General features: G+C 48.9%; 5 protein-coding genes across 5 annotated transcripts; 2 read left to right on the top strand and 3 right to left on the bottom strand.

The window, feature by feature from the left end:
* Window positions 1–4,698: 4,698 nt before the first annotated feature.
* F5891DRAFT_954998 (uncharacterized protein) lies at window positions 4,699–5,844 on the top strand (the record flags this gene model as incomplete). Its single annotated transcript, XM_041375293.1, has 1 exon — window positions 4,699–5,844. A coding segment is annotated over one exon (1,146 nt), but the record flags the coding sequence as incomplete, so codon positions are not given.
* Window positions 5,845–7,604: 1,760 nt separating this feature from the next.
* On the bottom strand, window positions 7,605–8,772 carry F5891DRAFT_1111563 (uncharacterized protein). The gene is made up of 3 exons (XM_041363726.1): window positions 8,181–8,772; window positions 7,762–8,125; window positions 7,605–7,710 (listed from the first exon to the last, which is right to left on the bottom strand). The coding sequence occupies exons 1-2, from the start codon at window positions 8,518–8,520 to the stop codon at window positions 7,779–7,781; spliced, it is 687 nt and encodes a 228-aa protein (XP_041224333.1). The 5' UTR covers window positions 8,521–8,772; the 3' UTR covers window positions 7,605–7,710; window positions 7,762–7,778.
* A 129-nt stretch (window positions 8,773–8,901) lies between these two features.
* F5891DRAFT_447813 (YqcI/YcgG family-domain-containing protein) lies at window positions 8,902–10,198 on the bottom strand. The gene is made up of 4 exons (XM_041371867.1): window positions 9,984–10,198; window positions 9,862–9,923; window positions 9,070–9,804; window positions 8,902–9,019 (listed from the first exon to the last, which is right to left on the bottom strand). Exons 1-3 carry the CDS (start codon window positions 10,110–10,112, stop codon window positions 9,072–9,074), a joined length of 924 nt encoding a protein of 307 aa, XP_041224332.1. The 5' UTR covers window positions 10,113–10,198; the 3' UTR covers window positions 8,902–9,019; window positions 9,070–9,071.
* Window positions 10,199–13,251: 3,053 nt separating this feature from the next.
* On the top strand, window positions 13,252–14,469 carry F5891DRAFT_1147982 (NAD(P)-binding protein). Its single transcript, XM_041365056.1, has 5 exons — window positions 13,252–13,324; window positions 13,378–13,822; window positions 13,877–13,884; window positions 13,934–13,992; window positions 14,047–14,469. Exons 1-5 carry the CDS (start codon window positions 13,300–13,302, stop codon window positions 14,356–14,358), a joined length of 849 nt encoding a protein of 282 aa, XP_041224331.1. The 5' UTR covers window positions 13,252–13,299; the 3' UTR covers window positions 14,359–14,469.
* Window positions 14,470–14,686: 217 nt separating this feature from the next.
* Window positions 14,687–15,058, bottom strand: F5891DRAFT_1190547 (uncharacterized protein; the record flags this gene model as incomplete). The annotated part of the gene is made up of 1 exon (XM_041367317.1): window positions 14,687–15,058. One exon carries the CDS (start codon window positions 15,056–15,058, stop codon window positions 14,687–14,689), a length of 372 nt encoding a protein of 123 aa, XP_041224330.1.
* Window positions 15,059–16,121: the final 1,063 nt, after the last annotated feature.

Raw genomic sequence — 16,121 nt, 5'->3', positions numbered from 1 at the left:
GTCGGCTGCGTACAGTAGCTTGGGCACAGCTACTGCCAGGTAGAGCTGTCGCATGAGACGTAGCGGTAAGCCTTTAGCGGAGGATGAGAGACGACGTAACTGGAGTACATAGGAAGTTCCTTTCGCGACTGCGTTATCGACTTGCGCTTTCCATCGCAATTCTTGGTCGAGGATTACTCCCAAGAACCGGTGTGTTGAGGATGGGCGTATTACTGTGCCTCTTATCGGCATCTCTGGGCGGTCTTTGCGTCTATTCATTGAAAAATCCATTAACGCAAATTTATTAGTTTCGAATTGGGAGTTGTGAGCTCTCGACCAATCGTAACCGCCTCCTGTTCGTTCGAGCATGTCTGTGAGTATGGCATGGGTCGCAGTGAAGTCCTGCGCTATCGCTATGAAAGCCGTGTCATCTACGAAAGCTAACGTTAGTTCTTTCAGGGCTTCGCGTCCTGCGCGGGGTTTGGCGATGTCAGCTAAGTCAGAACTATAAATTATATACAGGATCATTGACAAGGGGTCTCCTTGCCCTATACCGTTTTTGACGGGGAACCATTCCGAGATGTATCCGTCGAATTTCAACTGTGTCTGGCGTTGGGATAGGACACGCTCTGTAAATAGGACTAGATCAGTTGGGATGCGACGGTTGCGCATGTTGTGGAGTAAGCGCTTTGTTACCGCGTTCGGGAATGCTCCCTCGATGTCGAGGAATAGCACGGATGCCACCTTGTGGGATCTCCAGGCATTTTTGATGGTCTCTTCGAGTAAGTGCAGAGAGTCAGTAGTTGACCGGCCCGGACGGCCTCCAAAGTGCGTGTTGGGCAACAATTGATGGTGTTCGAGGATGTGAGTGAGCTGGTCGGCTACTACTGCCGTTAAGAGTTTGCCGGTGGTGTTGAGTAAGGCTATCGGTCGATACGCCTTGGGGATAGAGTAATTGGCCTTCCCCGGTTTCCGTAGGACCACCGTCGAGAAGCATCGCCAAGGTTGGTAGTAGGTTTGATGCGAGAAGGCTGCGTTAAATAAGTGAAGTAAGTAGGGAGTGAGGGTGTCAGCGCATTCTTTGAAGACTATGTTACATATTCCGTCTGGGCCGGGGGCCTTGTAGCCACTGAGATTGATAATGGCCCGTGTGATCTGTTCGGCCGTGATGGGGGGTAAGGTGTCTATGGGTTCCGGGTATATGAAATCTGGGGGGACCGAATCAGCTACAGGGGGAGGAGGAAAGAACGACTTAGCTAGAATTTGACTTTTCTCCAGGTTGGTGGTTGCTTCGAGGATGGTGCCATCTTGGTTGGTGGATATTAGGGTGGGTACGCGGGTTTTACCTCCGTCTCGAGGCTCCGAGGAGATGTATCGGTTCGCAGTCCACAAGTCGTTACCTTCTATGTCTTCTAACCATTCTAACCAGTGTTGTTTCTTCGTGGCGGTGATTTCGTTGGCGTAGAGGTTCTTGGCTGTCTTGAGTTCGTCGTGGCTGGGGTGAAGGGGGAGGGCTCTCATTTGATAGGCGATCTTGCTGAGGTTCTTGACGTGCGTCCTGAGGTCCGATAAGCGCTTCGTCCACCAACGTTTTGAGTGCGGGCATGGTTTCGAGTATGGGACGCATGTGCTCATGGTGTTTGCTATTGCGTCGGAGAGATGCTTTGCGGCCGCTTGGAACTCTTCTTCGGACGCTAAAGGTTGAGCCGGGACAGCTGATATTAGTTCTGTGAGGCGCTCATTAAAAACTTTCCAGTCTACTCCACGCCAGTTGTGGCGTGGTTCATCCGGTGTTCGCTGAGTCTCGAGTTCTAGTGTCAGTAGGATGGGAATGTGGTCCGTCTTTGGTCCTCGAAGTTCTGGTGCTGTTTCGCATGAAACGATGGCGTCAAGGAGTGATTCGGTGCCGAGTACGTTGTCGGGGCGTGTCCAATTTCCGGTGCTCGTGGATTGCAGGGTTGGCGTGCCGCATGGTAGGAATTGCAACATTCCATGGTCTGCGATTAAATCTATAAGGGGATTAGCGGCTGCATAATTGAACAAATGACGGTTACGGATGTCCTCCCAGAGGGGGTGGTGGCGATTGAAATCGCCGAGCCAAAGCATATGGTCGTTATCGTGGGTCTTGATGGTAGCTATATTATTCTCTAGATATGAATCAAAAGTGGTTAGTGTGTTCTGATGCGTGCCGTCGTTATATAAGTTAAATATAGTACAGCGGCCATACTCTCCTCGTAGCTGGATAGCAACAACATCCGAGGAAGGGAAAGAGATCTGTTTCCATGCGTTCGTGTCGAGTTTGGCGTTAATTAGTATTATGGCCCTCGTCCGTTGTTGAGGGTGGGAGAAGTGTTGGGTGGGATAGATGACGTGCCAGTGATGATTTGCATGCGTGTTTCGCAGAAAGTTGATATATGGTTCCTGGATAGCAATGATATCCCAGTCGGCCATCTTGTTGTTGCTGAGTAGGGAGGATTGTGCCGTGAGGGATGTATTCAAATTCTGCTGCCAGATTCGTAGTCTCTCAGTGTTCGTTGAGTCGTAATTAGACATGGGCTGGTGATTGGGGGGCGCTGGCGGAGTCTTGGGAGGTAGGGATTGAGGTGGTGGTGGCGGTGGAGCCGGAGGCCGATGGAGCCAATGGAGAGGGTGTAGGGGTGGAGAGGTAGTCAAAGTTGATGGGAGGGTATAGGTCATTCATAATTTCATCTGCGGAGGGAGAAGAGCGGGTTAGTGGGTGAGTTTGTGTATTGGCTGGTAGTGGGGGATCGGAAGTGTCGGAAGTGTCGGTGATGTTGAAGTTGAGTGTGGCTTGACGTGTTGCGCGGGGTCCTTTGGCTGGTTGGAGTGGATCTGGGGAGAGACGAGTAGGGGGGGGTGAATTAGGAAGTTTTGGGGGGGCGATGGCGTGTGTCCAGGCGGTTTCCGTGGGGAAGTATGGCATACGATTCTCGGGGAATTTTTCGTCGAGTAGTTCACATCGTCTCTTGAATTCTGGACATTTACGGCTCCAGCTGGCATGGTCGTTGCTGCGGCAGTTTACGCATCGGTTGGTCTTGAAGGCATTGCATTGCATTGTGCGGTGTTGATCTCCGCAGGTTCCACAGGTGTCTGTTGTGTTAGTGCAACTACGCGCGATGTGTCCGTACCTCTGACACTTCGCGCATCTGATGGGTTCTTTCCTGTCTTTCCTAATGGTGATTCGTTCGTTGTCAATGCAGAGGCCGTCGCGAAGGAGGGAATTGGCTGTGCAGGCGTCCACGGCTTGAAGGAGGGCAAAAGCCTTACGTTGCTGGGGTGAGCGGCGGATTGGGGGTTTGATCCATCGAATAGTGGCTAGCGAGTTGGCGAGGAGTGAGTTCTCTTCTTCTAGTCTGCGAAGGAATTGTACGTCTCCTATCTGTAGGTGAATGGGTAAGTATTCTAGGACCAGAGCAAAGGTGCGGGAACGGAACGATACGGCGGATTCAAATTGGCTTTCTAACGATGTACGGTTGATGGGTTCCCGTAGCCATGTGGCCAGGGAGTCAGAGTCTAATTCGATGATGATACCACCGTTGCGGAGCGTGGTGATGGACTTGACGTTTCCCTCTGGGGTGCTATCGTTGCGTATGTTGTTGAGAGCTTTCTTGAGGTATTCTGCTATTTCCTTGCTTGTGGTGTTTGGTGGGAATGGGGGGGCGCCTGGGTTGGGGTCTAGCAGGATTTGTCGAGCTCTGATGGCTGCACGGCCGACGGCTTGATCTACTTTGGGTGGAAGGTGAGTAGCCACAATTGTGCTATAGGAAGGTTGGTTTGGAGCCTGAGACATGGGAGGCGTTGCCATCATTTGGGTGGACAGGTGGTTAACGCGTTCTTGAGTGGTGTCCAGGGATGGGGCTAGAGTGTTAATGGCGTTCTGGCAGTCGTTAACTGATACATATAGGGCGTCTGCTGCTTCTTCTAGTCTTTCTGCTGCTATGGAAATTCCTCCCTCTTGTTCGGTTCGTTCGTCTCTTGCTAGCCGGTGGATTCTTTCGGCCTTGTCTAGGGAGGATGTTAACGTATCTTCTGCCTTCCTTGCCGTTTCCGCTAGTGCTTCTGATGCAGCGTGTAATCCAGCGACTTGAGGGGCGAGGGCTGCAATAGCGTGGTCAACGAGTTTGTTTGTGATGGCTTCCGAGAGAGTGTCCGCTAGTTGTCTTGATGCCGCTTCCGCCATTTCGCAGACAGTATGTTTCTTCAGTAGAAATGCTACCGCCCTGATTGCTGAGATGACTGGGATTGGTGTGGTGGCCGACATTTGTGTGATGTGAAACAAAATAGAGACTAGGTGGGTTAGCGAGTAGGGTTGACCCTCTTGACAAAGTAGTTTAGATGACAGGAACTTCTCTGCGGTGTCAGTGTCCATGACATTATTGGGTACAGCTATGATCTCTTCAGTGGTGGTTTGGGTTCTGGCTGTTCTACGAGTATTAGGGCCTCCGGTCGGAGGTGGACTATTGGCCTTGGGTGGGCCAGTACCAGTGGTGGTGCCCGGTTTACCTGTTGGCATATTAGTTATAGTTCAGGTTATATACTTATGTAGATGATGTTTTTGGTGTTTTCTAGGGTTTTTATGTCGGGAATGGGCTTGGGGAGGCGCCGTTGGGCGTCTTCGGCGCTGTTGGGCGCGAATTTTGGTTGACGAGTTCCGGGGTCCTAGTCGGGGTGCCACTTGGTTCGGGTCCAAGAAGCGATGCTGGAATCGTTTTCCCTTCATTTTCCACCGGATCAATTCTGTATCTTACCGGGAAAGCTGAAAACCTGTACGGCGCTTCTGCGCGAGCAATAATGCCAAATATGAATATCGTCTCCACCATCTGCGTCACTGGATTCTCCTTTGTCGAAAACGCCATTCCATTGAGGGAGACAGGGCCATCGGAGCGTAGCCCCTACAGCCCACCCGTCTGCTACTTAGCAGAAGAAAAGCCACCATCTGTATCATTTGCGGACATCACCCTTAACCTCATAAAGACACGAGTGCTAGATGACACTCTCATGACCCTCACTTTTGAGTCATCACGACCTGTGGAGATCAATGCAAGCCAAAACTGCGTGCTGGAGTTGTCGGAGTTCCTACGCAAACGCTCACACGTGTTGTTGGACTGGGAGGAAGATGAGAGTACAGTGAACGATGACTGCGTACGTACCTGGACGGTATCCACGCCTCCAGCGCCAGATACACCATGCACTCTCTCTCTCACAATGAGAGCGATCAAAGGCGGCCTTATTACTCCAATTTTGTATCAGCTTGCTCGGAGTGTCGATCCGCAGCTGACTGGAGAAGAAATTGATGTTGCAGGCTTGAAAGTCTGCGCTCGACTACGAGGAGTCGGAGGCGATCTTCCTGTCCCAGAGCCTCTAGCAGCATGCGACGGTGGGCGACGGCTGCTGTGGATCGCTGGTGGAATTGGCATCACGCCTTTCCTAAGCTTGACTCGTCATGTCACAAACCTCGCTGCCCGGGGATTCGGTATCTGGGATGTGACGCTCGTCCTTGCAACGCGGGAGCCGGAGGTCATGCTCGGGTTAATTCAGGAAGCGTTCGTGAACAAACCATCCTGCAAAATCGACGGCTGCCAGTCGGCGCCCAGCCTTACATTTTCCATTCATGTCTATTCCCCAAGGCCATTCAAGCTGCTCGAGCCTTTTCCGCCGTTCGTCTCCCTTATCCTACACGAAGGACGCCTTGACGACAGTGGAGCTCTTTTTGGCAATGTAGACGCAAAAGGTCGGGAGTCGCATATATGCGGCCCGTTGCCTTTCGTTCTCAATGCTATGAAGTCGCTCCGAGCTGCTGGAGTAGATCTAGAGCGTGTAAAGCGAGAGAGATTCACATATTGAGAAAGAGGAAGCCGTGTACTGGGATAGTAGATCTAGGGGATCTTCTTGTGAATTTGTAATTTCGGAGCTCAAAGTATCACGGTTGCCTGATATTTGGTGTTCTTAATACTCGCACTCTGTTGGCGTCACCGTGGCTCTGGATATAGTTTATACAGCAGTCAGTCGGCAACTTGGTCAGATGTCTAGATAACTGGATCAAATATGCGTAACGCCACGAAGGCAATGGCAGAATAGGGCAAAATGCGGCCAGGGCCCAGGATTCTACGGGGGATGTAAGATTTGTGATAATAGTACTGGGTACCGATGATCCATAGCTAGACCACTTGAGGCTTATGAGTCACGATGTAGTAGAGCTTCATACACGTTCATACAGAGAGATGACATGTACCACGGTACCCATCCACTATCGTACCATTTCACAATGATCCGTGTCGTGTTTATCATGATCCACCTGGCAAGGCGACTTTGATTCACGAAACTCACTTTCCACTGATCTACAGAGTGCATCGGTATACTTACGTGACATGCCAGTCGACCGTTCATCCCATTGCTCCTCCTACAAGAAATGTGGAGGCACACCAATACAAGTGCTCCGGGGTCGTCGTCTACAGTAGGGATCGGTTCGCTGAGATGGCCTCCATTCCCATATGTTACCTCGCGATGATAGTGGCCGCGTGAATTTTCAGTCACGAGGATTACCCAGGAGAAGGTGCAATTCAACGGGCTGGGACTCCGGCGACGGCCCGAGACGCGCAGAAATGATGATTGCGGATGCTTTCGAACAAAGTTCAGTCGTGACAGCGTCCGAGTCGAGATAACTGTCCAGATGATGTCATCATTACCCAGCTGAGCATATCAACGCCAGCCTTCAGCCTCGGAATAGCGCCCCCAACACCAGGGCATCTCACGGCTCAGTTCGGCCGCAGTCACTGGTGCCAATGCATCGGCCAATGATGGCTCTAGCGACGCACGTTCTGCTTCCTAGACTCTAGCACTCAAATATCGAGGCTGATGGTCTTTCTCCCACTTCCTGCATGAAATTTCACCCGATGACGTGTCTACCTCCTTTCCAAGTCAACAAATTTGCTATCGGAAAAGCGGCCAAGTGAATTTGTGGTCCGCTTACAACTTGGCACTTGATATCTAGATTATCTTACTCCATTGTACATGGATTACATACATGACCACATAGTGTATATTGATAGCAATGATGTACACGCACATACAGAAACATACAGTCACTGTATGTGCGTGTAAGAATCAGCTCATCTAGTGTGGATGTACAATGATCCAAGGTCGTGTACTATATTGAGAACGCCGTGTCATCCACGCGTGTCACGCCGGTAAGACCGTGGATATCGAAAACAGCGTGTTCTCGACTACCATGATGATCATTACGAAGCGAGTATGACGACAACAGACAAAGCTTTTTCCAGTATGCCTCAAACTGAGATGTGGCATTTTCGTGGCGTTTTCCCTATCATAGATAGAGCAAAAAAGTTACATGAGGTCATAGTATCAGAATCGAGTGTGATGCGCAAATGACGGTAAAAATGCAATTGATGGTGAATGGCGGTAGTGGGGTTTGACAGGGAAGTACTCCCAGCTTTCTATCACGGGACAAATAATGTTATGGCAGCGCAGCGTTGTGACGCAGAAGCGCGCCCACAATATTTTAGCAGTCGATAATGAAATTAGTCCTCATACGCGAAGCAGTAGTGGGAAGGCAGCTGCAACGTTCTCAAGGTTTACAACATGTTAACTGAAGATTTCTTGGATACTAGTTCTACGTACAAATCATGCCTCGATTGAAAGCTAACTTCTCTATTTAATACACACTCGACATTCACAATAAATTCCTGTACACTGTCTCCGAGTCAGCAGGACGAAAGATTGCGAACAAAAGTTAAACCATACCTGTTCGAGTTGGGTGATTAGGGGGGTCTTGCACCAACACTCAAGGTACCCGGAGTGGTGGCCTTGACTGCCTCCAACTTATTCATTTCCCCCATCCAGTTCACCAATCTTGGAGAAAGCAGTTCGCCCTCCGGCACTGCTTTCAGATCTGCAAGCAGTGGGAACAAAAAGAAGTCCGCCCAGCTCAGCTGGCTTCCGAACACGTAGCCCTCATCTGCCATCAGTTCTTCCACTTTACCAAGCAACTTTTGAAGATGCTCCACAGCTGGTTTGATTTGTTCGCGAACCACAGAATCCGTAAGTTTGCCTCCGTCGATCGCAGCTACACGGGGTTTCACGACCCCTTTCTCAACAGCAGGGAAACCTGAAGCATGAAATCAGTATAGTAGGAATGTATCTGACTGAAATTTCAAGCTGACCATGTGCCCCAACAAGACTCACAAACTCCCACAACTGTTCCTCGATAACTGCCTTCCCGTGACCCGGCGAGATAAGTAAGCTGGGTTGGGGTGCAATCCTGTCAATGTAGCGCGCGATGGCAGTGGTCTCGCGCAATTTCAGGTTGACTGTCTTGCCATCAATCTCGTGGATGACCAGGGTGGGCAGAAACCCGAATGGATGGTTATCATATGCTGTATCCGAGTGTGGGACGCATCTAACTTGGGTGAAGGGTATCCCCTTATGAACCAATGCGAGAGTGATAGATCGGGTGAAGGTACTGAATGGCGTCCCGATGATAGTGTAGAGAGGGGTGGTCATGGTTGGTGTTAAAGTGCTTGATTGCACTACTCAGCTGGTTTTAATCACCTCGGCTAGTTGCTTAATGTCCACGCAAGCACTGGCAGAAACTCGACTCATTCAATGATGGTGAGAACCTGCTACTTGGAAGACAAGTATTTGATTTCGACCAACGTGTGTGTGCGAAAGCAGTAACGGCTTGATGACAATCGCGGAAACATGCCATCTATCCTGTCGCGTGACCGAGCTAGACAGTAGAAGGATAGTGGTTACGTACTAGGCGCACCGGGCCTCTCGAGTCTCGGAGTCAGTCCTGATTTCAATATTCAATCTCCGATCAACTTTTGCTCATCCTAAAGGCATCACATAAGCAGCACATTTTTTCATTAACACAAGGAACACCAAATTCTAGCTATTGAGTAAGAAGTACAACAAGAAGGCTCAGCCCACCACCTAGTATGCTAGTTAAACAATTTCAAATTCGACGTGTGACTTCGCATTAGGAAGCTGTTATAATTTGCTGTGGAGATGATTAACCGGATGTAACTTGATCGGAGGCCATCGGCTTACCTTTACGAAGCAATGACTTCGGAGTCGCTGAGTCTCTCATATGGACACGACGCCGGAACATTCTCATCCAGCAAGTAATACTGCTTGGATTCCCGCGATCCTTCGTCGCCGTAGTTCTTCATCTCGGGGCTGAGAGGGATGGGATCGTACTTGGCAAGGAGAGCACGAACTTTTGCAAGCGCACCCGCCCGCTTTGCATCAGTGCTAAAGAGAATGTCGAAAATCCACTTTGGCTGCATAACCATGGTCACGCCCGGCGCATAACGCGTGCGCCTCACTTGGTGGGCCGGGGTTTGGATGACAGTGAAGAATTGTTCTCCGCCAAAGCAGAAACACCATCTGTCCGTGTCAATGTCGCGGGGTGTATCTGAAGGCCAGGGCTTTTCATCAAGCTTGGCGAGACCGTTGAGGAGTTCCCAGAACAAGGTATTGTATTCTTCTACTGTTCGTGAGTTGACTTCATTTTGCTTGGCAAGAAGAACGAGGGAGGTATTGGGGCCAAGCTGGCGTGCTTGAGGGAGATATATGGAAAGTCCCTTGGCAATGGTACGGATATGGCGTGTGTCTGACAGGTCATCCGAGTCGATGAACAAATAGAGCTGGTCGTCTGATTTGAAACCTTTTGTAGCGTAGACGCAGGGGAATACTAGTTCTTCATCGAGGAGGACTGCCTTATAATCTTCGTAGGCATTGCGCTGCCACGTTCCTTCAGGAAATGCAGCAGTGACTTGCGCTCTGAAATGAATAAAATATTAGACTACGACGGCCTCAAATTAGCGCACACATCCGTACCTTGTCAAAGGAATACCCTGTTGGTCGTTCTGTTTACTGCCAAATATAGTTTGAATAAAATCCTAGTAGTCGTCGATCATCAGTTCAATCATAACTGATGACCAAATATATTTGATACGGACAATGAGGGTGGATAATATCTTCTGGAACGTCTTCGGTACACCTCGAGATTTGATCGAGACAGCATTGGCAAGAAGTATAAGTATAACGCCGCCAACGAGCTGTGCAGCTAAAGTGTAGACGTCAAACATGATTGAAAGTGTAGTGTTGAAAATTGGAGTGCAGGAAGCTGGAAGCCGGAGTGCTGAAAGCTGAAGAACTGAGGATTGTAGTGAGGAATGTCTGGCAATGTTGATAGAGTTTTTATAGGCCTCAAAATCCAACTCTGAGGATGCTGATTTGTTGTCCAACTGAGAAGCATCATCACAACCCAAGGTCAAATGATTGCCTTGTGAACCAGGCTGTGGGCGCGCGCGGCGTGACTAGGCTTCGGATGACGGTACACATGGGGGTACTTCCCATATAATGAGACTTACGGTGTTAGAGCATCATCGATGACGCCGGAACAGTGAGAATATGGACGCAGTGATGGTCACGGGGAGATCTCACTATCTACCAGTTCTGTAACTTGGGTAAGGTTTTTTCTGATTAGCTATGCTTAAGACCTGTGAGAAAGATCATCATGTACATGTATGTTCAAGTTGAGCACGTACGCAGTGCAACAACAGCTGGCGTCCGAGATTGTGACTTTTCGGTAACTTACTTCATTCCAGTGGTTCGTACATGATTTCGCCATTTGGATATCGAGAATGCCAAGAAGGGTTGCTGACAAAGTGTGCCACGATGTTAATCACCTGAAACGAGACGAACTATATCCGGGGCCGAACCCCGTTCACGACATATCATCAAAATCCCCCGAAACAAGCCAACTACAAACCAGAAATACGCCTAATTAGTACTTACCTGAGAACACCAGCTCCTTTTGAAGCGAACTCAACAGTATTCAAGTTGACTCACCGGATGCAGTGATTAGACATCCATGGTCCGCTCATGAATCGATCCGAGGAGAACAAAATATGGAACGGTGCCTTAGCGGAGGTAATATCAGTGAGTGCAGGCCCGGGTTCATTCCGGACCTTGGTATCTTTGCCATCACAACTAGACGCATCGTCAAATGGTCAACAGTACCTGCAATATGGGTGTACGGAATATTAATGACAAACGCAGCAATTTTTGAAACATCACTTTACCTCGGATTGTCGACGAAATCGTCCGAAATTCCAGGCCCCCGCATTCGTGGCAGCACACACTACCTCGAGCCCGCAGTCACATTTCGGCCGTCTTCCACAAGAGCCCCATATGACAAAGTGCAAGCCTAATTTTCGGCGTGATTAGGATTTTGTATGGAGGAAGCTTGAGCTTGAGAACCGGGTGTTGTCTCCATTAGGCGTGGTAAACCATTATATTACAAATCAAGCATCTACTTGGGTAAAGGTATATACGACCATAGCCCTATGGCTAACTGGACCTGATTTTCACATACGCTTCCTTCGAAATACTGTCGTGCTCTGATTCTGCAATATGCATTTCTTGAAAGTTTTTCAGGCTCCTTTTCCTTGTCTACGAAGACTGTATAGTCTGCGACGTTCTCGGCCCGTTCAAGTCGAACCTCCTCGATCTAGTTCGCTTGCTAGCGCGTACAAAGGCATCCGGTGATTTCCACGTCTCTATTGGCACACCATGTTGAGCAAACCGCCACTCACGGATGATGTCAGTTGCGCCGCGGTTACCTAGAGTAATCCTGTCGCGTGGACGCGATCACAGGACCAGAAGAGGGCGGCTCTGGCAAGACAGCTGTTCGTCTACGATGACGCTGCAAGGACAAAGCTGTTCGCTGTGGCCATATGGGAGTAATACAGCCACGTAATATGGCCGCCGTTTTAGCACAGAAAAGTACGAATGTGGTAGCATAGGTGTCGCCATTCCTATAAAGCAATCGGTTGCGTATTCATGAGACCAAGAACAGATAAAACAGTTACCATGACATACTACCGAAGAGATGATCCTTACTTTACAACGCACATAAAGATAAAACGTCGTCTGAAGGTGCAGTGGAGCTCGAGGATGAAAAGAAGCGTGAGATACGGAAATAAAATCCGGAAACACCGATCACCAAAGCAAACGTTGGTCAGATTCAACAAATTGCGGTGGCCGCATTTCCTTTGCTTTGAAACCAGGTTGGCCCATTGCACTCATGACGAGTCGCATGAGAGCTCAACGTGTCAAACAGCTAACATAGCAAGCCAAGCCCTAGAACACATCAATTCCAGAAGGAGCAGTCTTGGAGCGGCCTCTATATTTGAAATATGGAAACCCCATACTTATTCGGCACCTCCCCCTCCTTTGCATTTGCGTACTTTCTTGTACTGTGGTGCGCGACCCTCGGACTGTCTTGTCATGCAGAGGTGCCAGCGGTACACTGGGCTGTTTCTCCCGCATCCTCCTAACTCATCCATTGTACCCCTGAGGGCATGTATTCATCAACACTGCATCCCCTGAGACCAGTGTGGAGTGTACCGCGGACAAGTTGAGTGTGGCCACCACTATGCAGGTTCTTCTCTCGGTGATCAAAGCTGTTACGCGAGCCTACTATTTTCTCCCATCATTCAGACCTAGAGACTCCCACCCCACGCTTGTCTTCATACTCACACGGTCTTCTTATTTTTTTTGTAATTACTCTTGTTCAATCCAAAATGTATTTGATTGCATATAGATAATCGAAGGTAGAAACCATGCAGTCTTGTCATGCATGACCAATGTGTGATGTCAAATGACACAAACTAGCTCTGGGACGCGAGATCTCATAACTTCCTGAGCATAAGAACAGATTCGCGTTTTAAAAGTCAGTAAGATGAATGTCCCTGGGTTTTTACGATGACAATCGGATGGTTCTACATCATGCTACCTACCATGTGACTAGCCCATAAGTAGAATTGAATCAATACCATAGTGTGTTTACACGGCCCAACTCCCAATGTATGCAGGGCATCAGGCAGTGTCAGATGTCGGATTATAACCAAGGAGACCGACAGCCTGTCCGTTGCTGTCAGCCTCAGCGGTGCCGAGGAGTCTCATGACTTCTCTCCGGTAGTAGTCCAGCGTCGAATTTGCAGTGTATTCTTACATCTCCCCGCACACGCGAAGTTTAGCAAGATATCTTGGAGCGGCGTCCACCCGCGTGTGTCTCGCATGGTTTTGTGTGCCAGTATAACATAGCCACATCGACATCGGACCGTATGTACCACACGATGCTAATACTTATACACTAGGTGCTGCATATGCTATTTTTACCAATAAAAACACCACGCTATACATACGCACTACCATAGAATCTCACGCCCCTTTCTTTCCTCTTGTTATCTAATCCCTACTGGAGATATGGCAGATACAAAGGTTTGGTTTAGTGGGTGAAAGCGAGTTCATTGGACCCACTGAATCCTGATATCTCACATCCAGTTACTGGCGCATCGTCAGGGTTCGGGAGATCAATGACTGAACTATTGCTCAACAAGGGCGACAATGTCATAGCGACACTTCGCAATCCTGATGCTTTATTAGATTTATCAGCACAATTCCCATCATCCCAGCTCTTAGTCATTCAGCTCGACGTGACGAACAGTGCGGGAGTATCAGCTGCGTTCGCAAAAGCAAAAGAAGCTTTTGGAAGGATCGATGTTGTGTTTAATAATGCAGGTCAAAGTGTAATGGGAGAGCTTGAGTCCGCGAGCGAGGAAGAGTCCCGTGCGATGTTCGAAGTGAATTTCTGGGGTGCTATGCATGTGAGCAAGGAAGCGGTGAAGTTCTTCCGAGAAGTGAACCAGCCGATTGGTGGGAGACTGCTACAAGTCTCGTCAAGGTTGGGATTGCTAGGCGGCGCTGCGGCTGCCTTCTACAGTGCATCGTGAGTATTCTGTATAATGCGATATACTCTATTCAAGTCATAGCATTGCGACAGAAAATTTGGCAGGTGTAATCATTTTTTGAGAGTGGAGGTGCTTACCGTATAATCTAGCACTGGAAGGCCTGAGCGAGTCTTTGGCAAAAGAACTTGATCCCGCATGGAATATAAAGGTAACTTTAGAATACTTGACGTTTAAGGACTTATCAACTTTCTGTTTCCCCAAGATCACAATAATCGAGCCAGGTCCATTCCGTACCAATATATTCAAGGATAACCTACGCCTAGCTCCCCAGCACCCTGCGTACGCCAATCCTAGCTTGCCTGGTTCCCAGTATCGACAATTCGTCGCGTTGGACAATATCGATGGAGATGCAGACAAGGCAGTGGTAGCCATTGAGAAGTTGACCCACCTCGATGATGTTCCTATGCGCCTGCCACTGCACAGAAGGGTGGTTGTTGGAGCAAGGGAAAAAATCAAGAGCCTGACTGAGGATGTGAATAAGTTTGAAAGTTGGTCTGAAGATCTTTACCATTGAAATCCATGCATTGCAGTAAGCAGTTTTGCTACTTTTCGAATGTGATCTGTACGCATTTATGCAACAATTTTCCTCTATGTAGAGACTGCAACCAGGCCTCTTACTAGTATGAGTATAAGCACTTTTAGTAAGTCATTAGTCTTTGAAACCAGACGTTCAAGGCAGATAAAACACCAGTCGGTGCGTCCACGTGCAGACCGGATGCGGACAAAGTCTCGGAAAGTGCCGGAAATAACTTCCCCCCACCGCACCAACGTTTCCGCCTGCTTGCAGCTGCTGCATCAGGATTTTACCTCCATCTCTCCAGATCCCTGCTAGTCTCTCATATCTACACACAAATGTTATTCAATATCTCCTCCCAATCCACAGCTGCCGCATCCTTCAGGTGACTAGAACCGCGACGGCAAGCTGACAAGGACGATGGAATCACAGGATTAGCATGACGGTGCTTGACATATATGACTAGATGCGTGATGGTGGCTGGTGGATGTAGCGTAGTCGCGATGATGTAAAAGATAACAAACAGATCTTTGACCGCCTGGAACATCTCTCGACCAAGCATCCCCGGACGTTGCCCAGACGTATTCGCCAGACTTTCGCGTGGGGTTTCTGTAGACTTCATTACAGACCGGCCATCTCCTACATGTCCTCCGTTTGTCTGAATGCTTTGCTTTTTGTGAACGTCTGGTGTCGAGACCATGTTTAGCACGGTCAGACCTTTGAACTTCGATGGGATCAAAATTCAATTCTTGTTTTCATTTCAGGCAGAGTCCTTAATATGAAGGAATTCCTTCGATAGGTCTGACCAGCGGAGACTACACGAAGTCTGGAATTCTACCCCCAAGCGAGGTACGAGCGTAGGGTTAGAATAGGGACTTCGTGGAGCGGCTGTGCAGCATGTGGTTTCTCGTCTCCGCCTACCACAAAGCGCCGAAGGCCCAGGTTACATTCCAGTCAGTTCCTGCGCCTGTCTGCAGCCTGCCGCCTTTCAGCCCACCCACCGCTCCCTTTCCTTCCCCGCCTACATTACAGTTTTATACAAGATTCATATTCAAGTTCCTTAGCCACATAGTCACATTCCTACTACTGGGCCCAGGTGGTTGGCACCCCAACCTGCTAGGTCTGAGGCTACGAGGCTGTCCACCTGCCCTCACACAGATCGGAGTCACTATCGGGGCTTCCACCTCCCCCCAAAAAAACCATCTGCTTACAATCAAGCAGACGTTTTTGCTCGTTCTCTACTTATACAACTGCACAAGAGCGCCCACGAAGTCTGGATTTTGTACAGCTGGAACGTCGGAGTAGGTTTTGGTCACTTTGCAACATCGTTTTCGACTTACTTTTTTCAGGGGGAGATGAAAATGGCTCCAGAAGCTACAGTCTTCCCTAGCTAGCTCTGCACCCTCATCTTTGAATAATGCTGTCTGACTCGGCGTCGGGCGTCACAAGCATGGAGTTCATCGTTCTATACTGAAGTCCCTGTGCAATATATATTCGACAGATTGGTTCCATTGATCCGAAGATGATTATCGATATTTGATTCTTGTGCAAATTTGTCAAAGTAGATGTGCTTCCCGTCAGAACTCGACTTTGTATGTATTAAATGGAGTTATGTAAATAGATCTTTGCAGCTACTTTCATGTGGATAGATCTACCGGATTTCTTTTTTTTCGTCTTATTGCTTATATTTACTTGTGGAGCTGGATAAATAAAGGTCCCTCTTATTACGATACCTTGGTCAGGTGAAATACCCCTCAATAACA

The sequence above is a fragment of the Suillus fuscotomentosus genome (genome assembly GCF_016647785.1).
Source record: "Suillus fuscotomentosus strain FC203 chromosome Unknown F5891scaffold_37, whole genome shotgun sequence".
In the NCBI taxonomy this organism is placed as follows: Eukaryota; Fungi; Basidiomycota; class Agaricomycetes; order Boletales; family Suillaceae; genus Suillus; species Suillus fuscotomentosus.
The sequence above is the reverse complement of the archived record's forward strand: the minus strand, read 5'-3'. Positions and strand labels throughout refer to the sequence as shown.

What these genes read in the sequence shown, in the direction of transcription:
- F5891DRAFT_447813 (XM_041371867.1), bottom strand. Translation starts at nt 10,112, where the DNA reads ATGTTTGACGTCTACACTTTAGCTGCACAGCTCGTTGGCGGCGTTATA. An exon ending in AGATATTATCCACCCTCATT is followed by an intron (nt 9,924 to 9,983) that starts GTCCGTATCAAA and finishes GACGACTACTAG; the next exon opens with GATTTTATTCAAACTATATT. An exon ending in CAGGGTATTCCTTTGACAAG is followed by an intron (nt 9,805 to 9,861) that starts GTACGGATGTGT and finishes TATTCATTTCAG; the next exon opens with AGCGCAAGTCACTGCTGCAT.
- F5891DRAFT_1111563 (XM_041363726.1), bottom strand. Translation starts at nt 8,520, where the DNA reads ATGACCACCCCTCTCTACACTATCATCGGGACGCCATTCAGTACCTTC. An exon ending in GAGTCTTGTTGGGGCACATG is followed by an intron (nt 8,126 to 8,180) that starts GTCAGCTTGAAA and finishes TTCATGCTTCAG; the next exon opens with GTTTCCCTGCTGTTGAGAAA.
- F5891DRAFT_1147982 (XM_041365056.1), top strand. Translation starts at nt 13,300, where the DNA reads ATGGCAGATACAAAGGTTTGGTTTA. An exon ending in AGATACAAAGGTTTGGTTTA is followed by an intron (nt 13,325 to 13,377) that starts GTGGGTGAAAGC and finishes TCTCACATCCAG; the next exon opens with TTACTGGCGCATCGTCAGGG. An exon ending in ATCCCGCATGGAATATAAAG is followed by an intron (nt 13,993 to 14,046) that starts GTAACTTTAGAA and finishes TGTTTCCCCAAG; the next exon opens with ATCACAATAATCGAGCCAGG.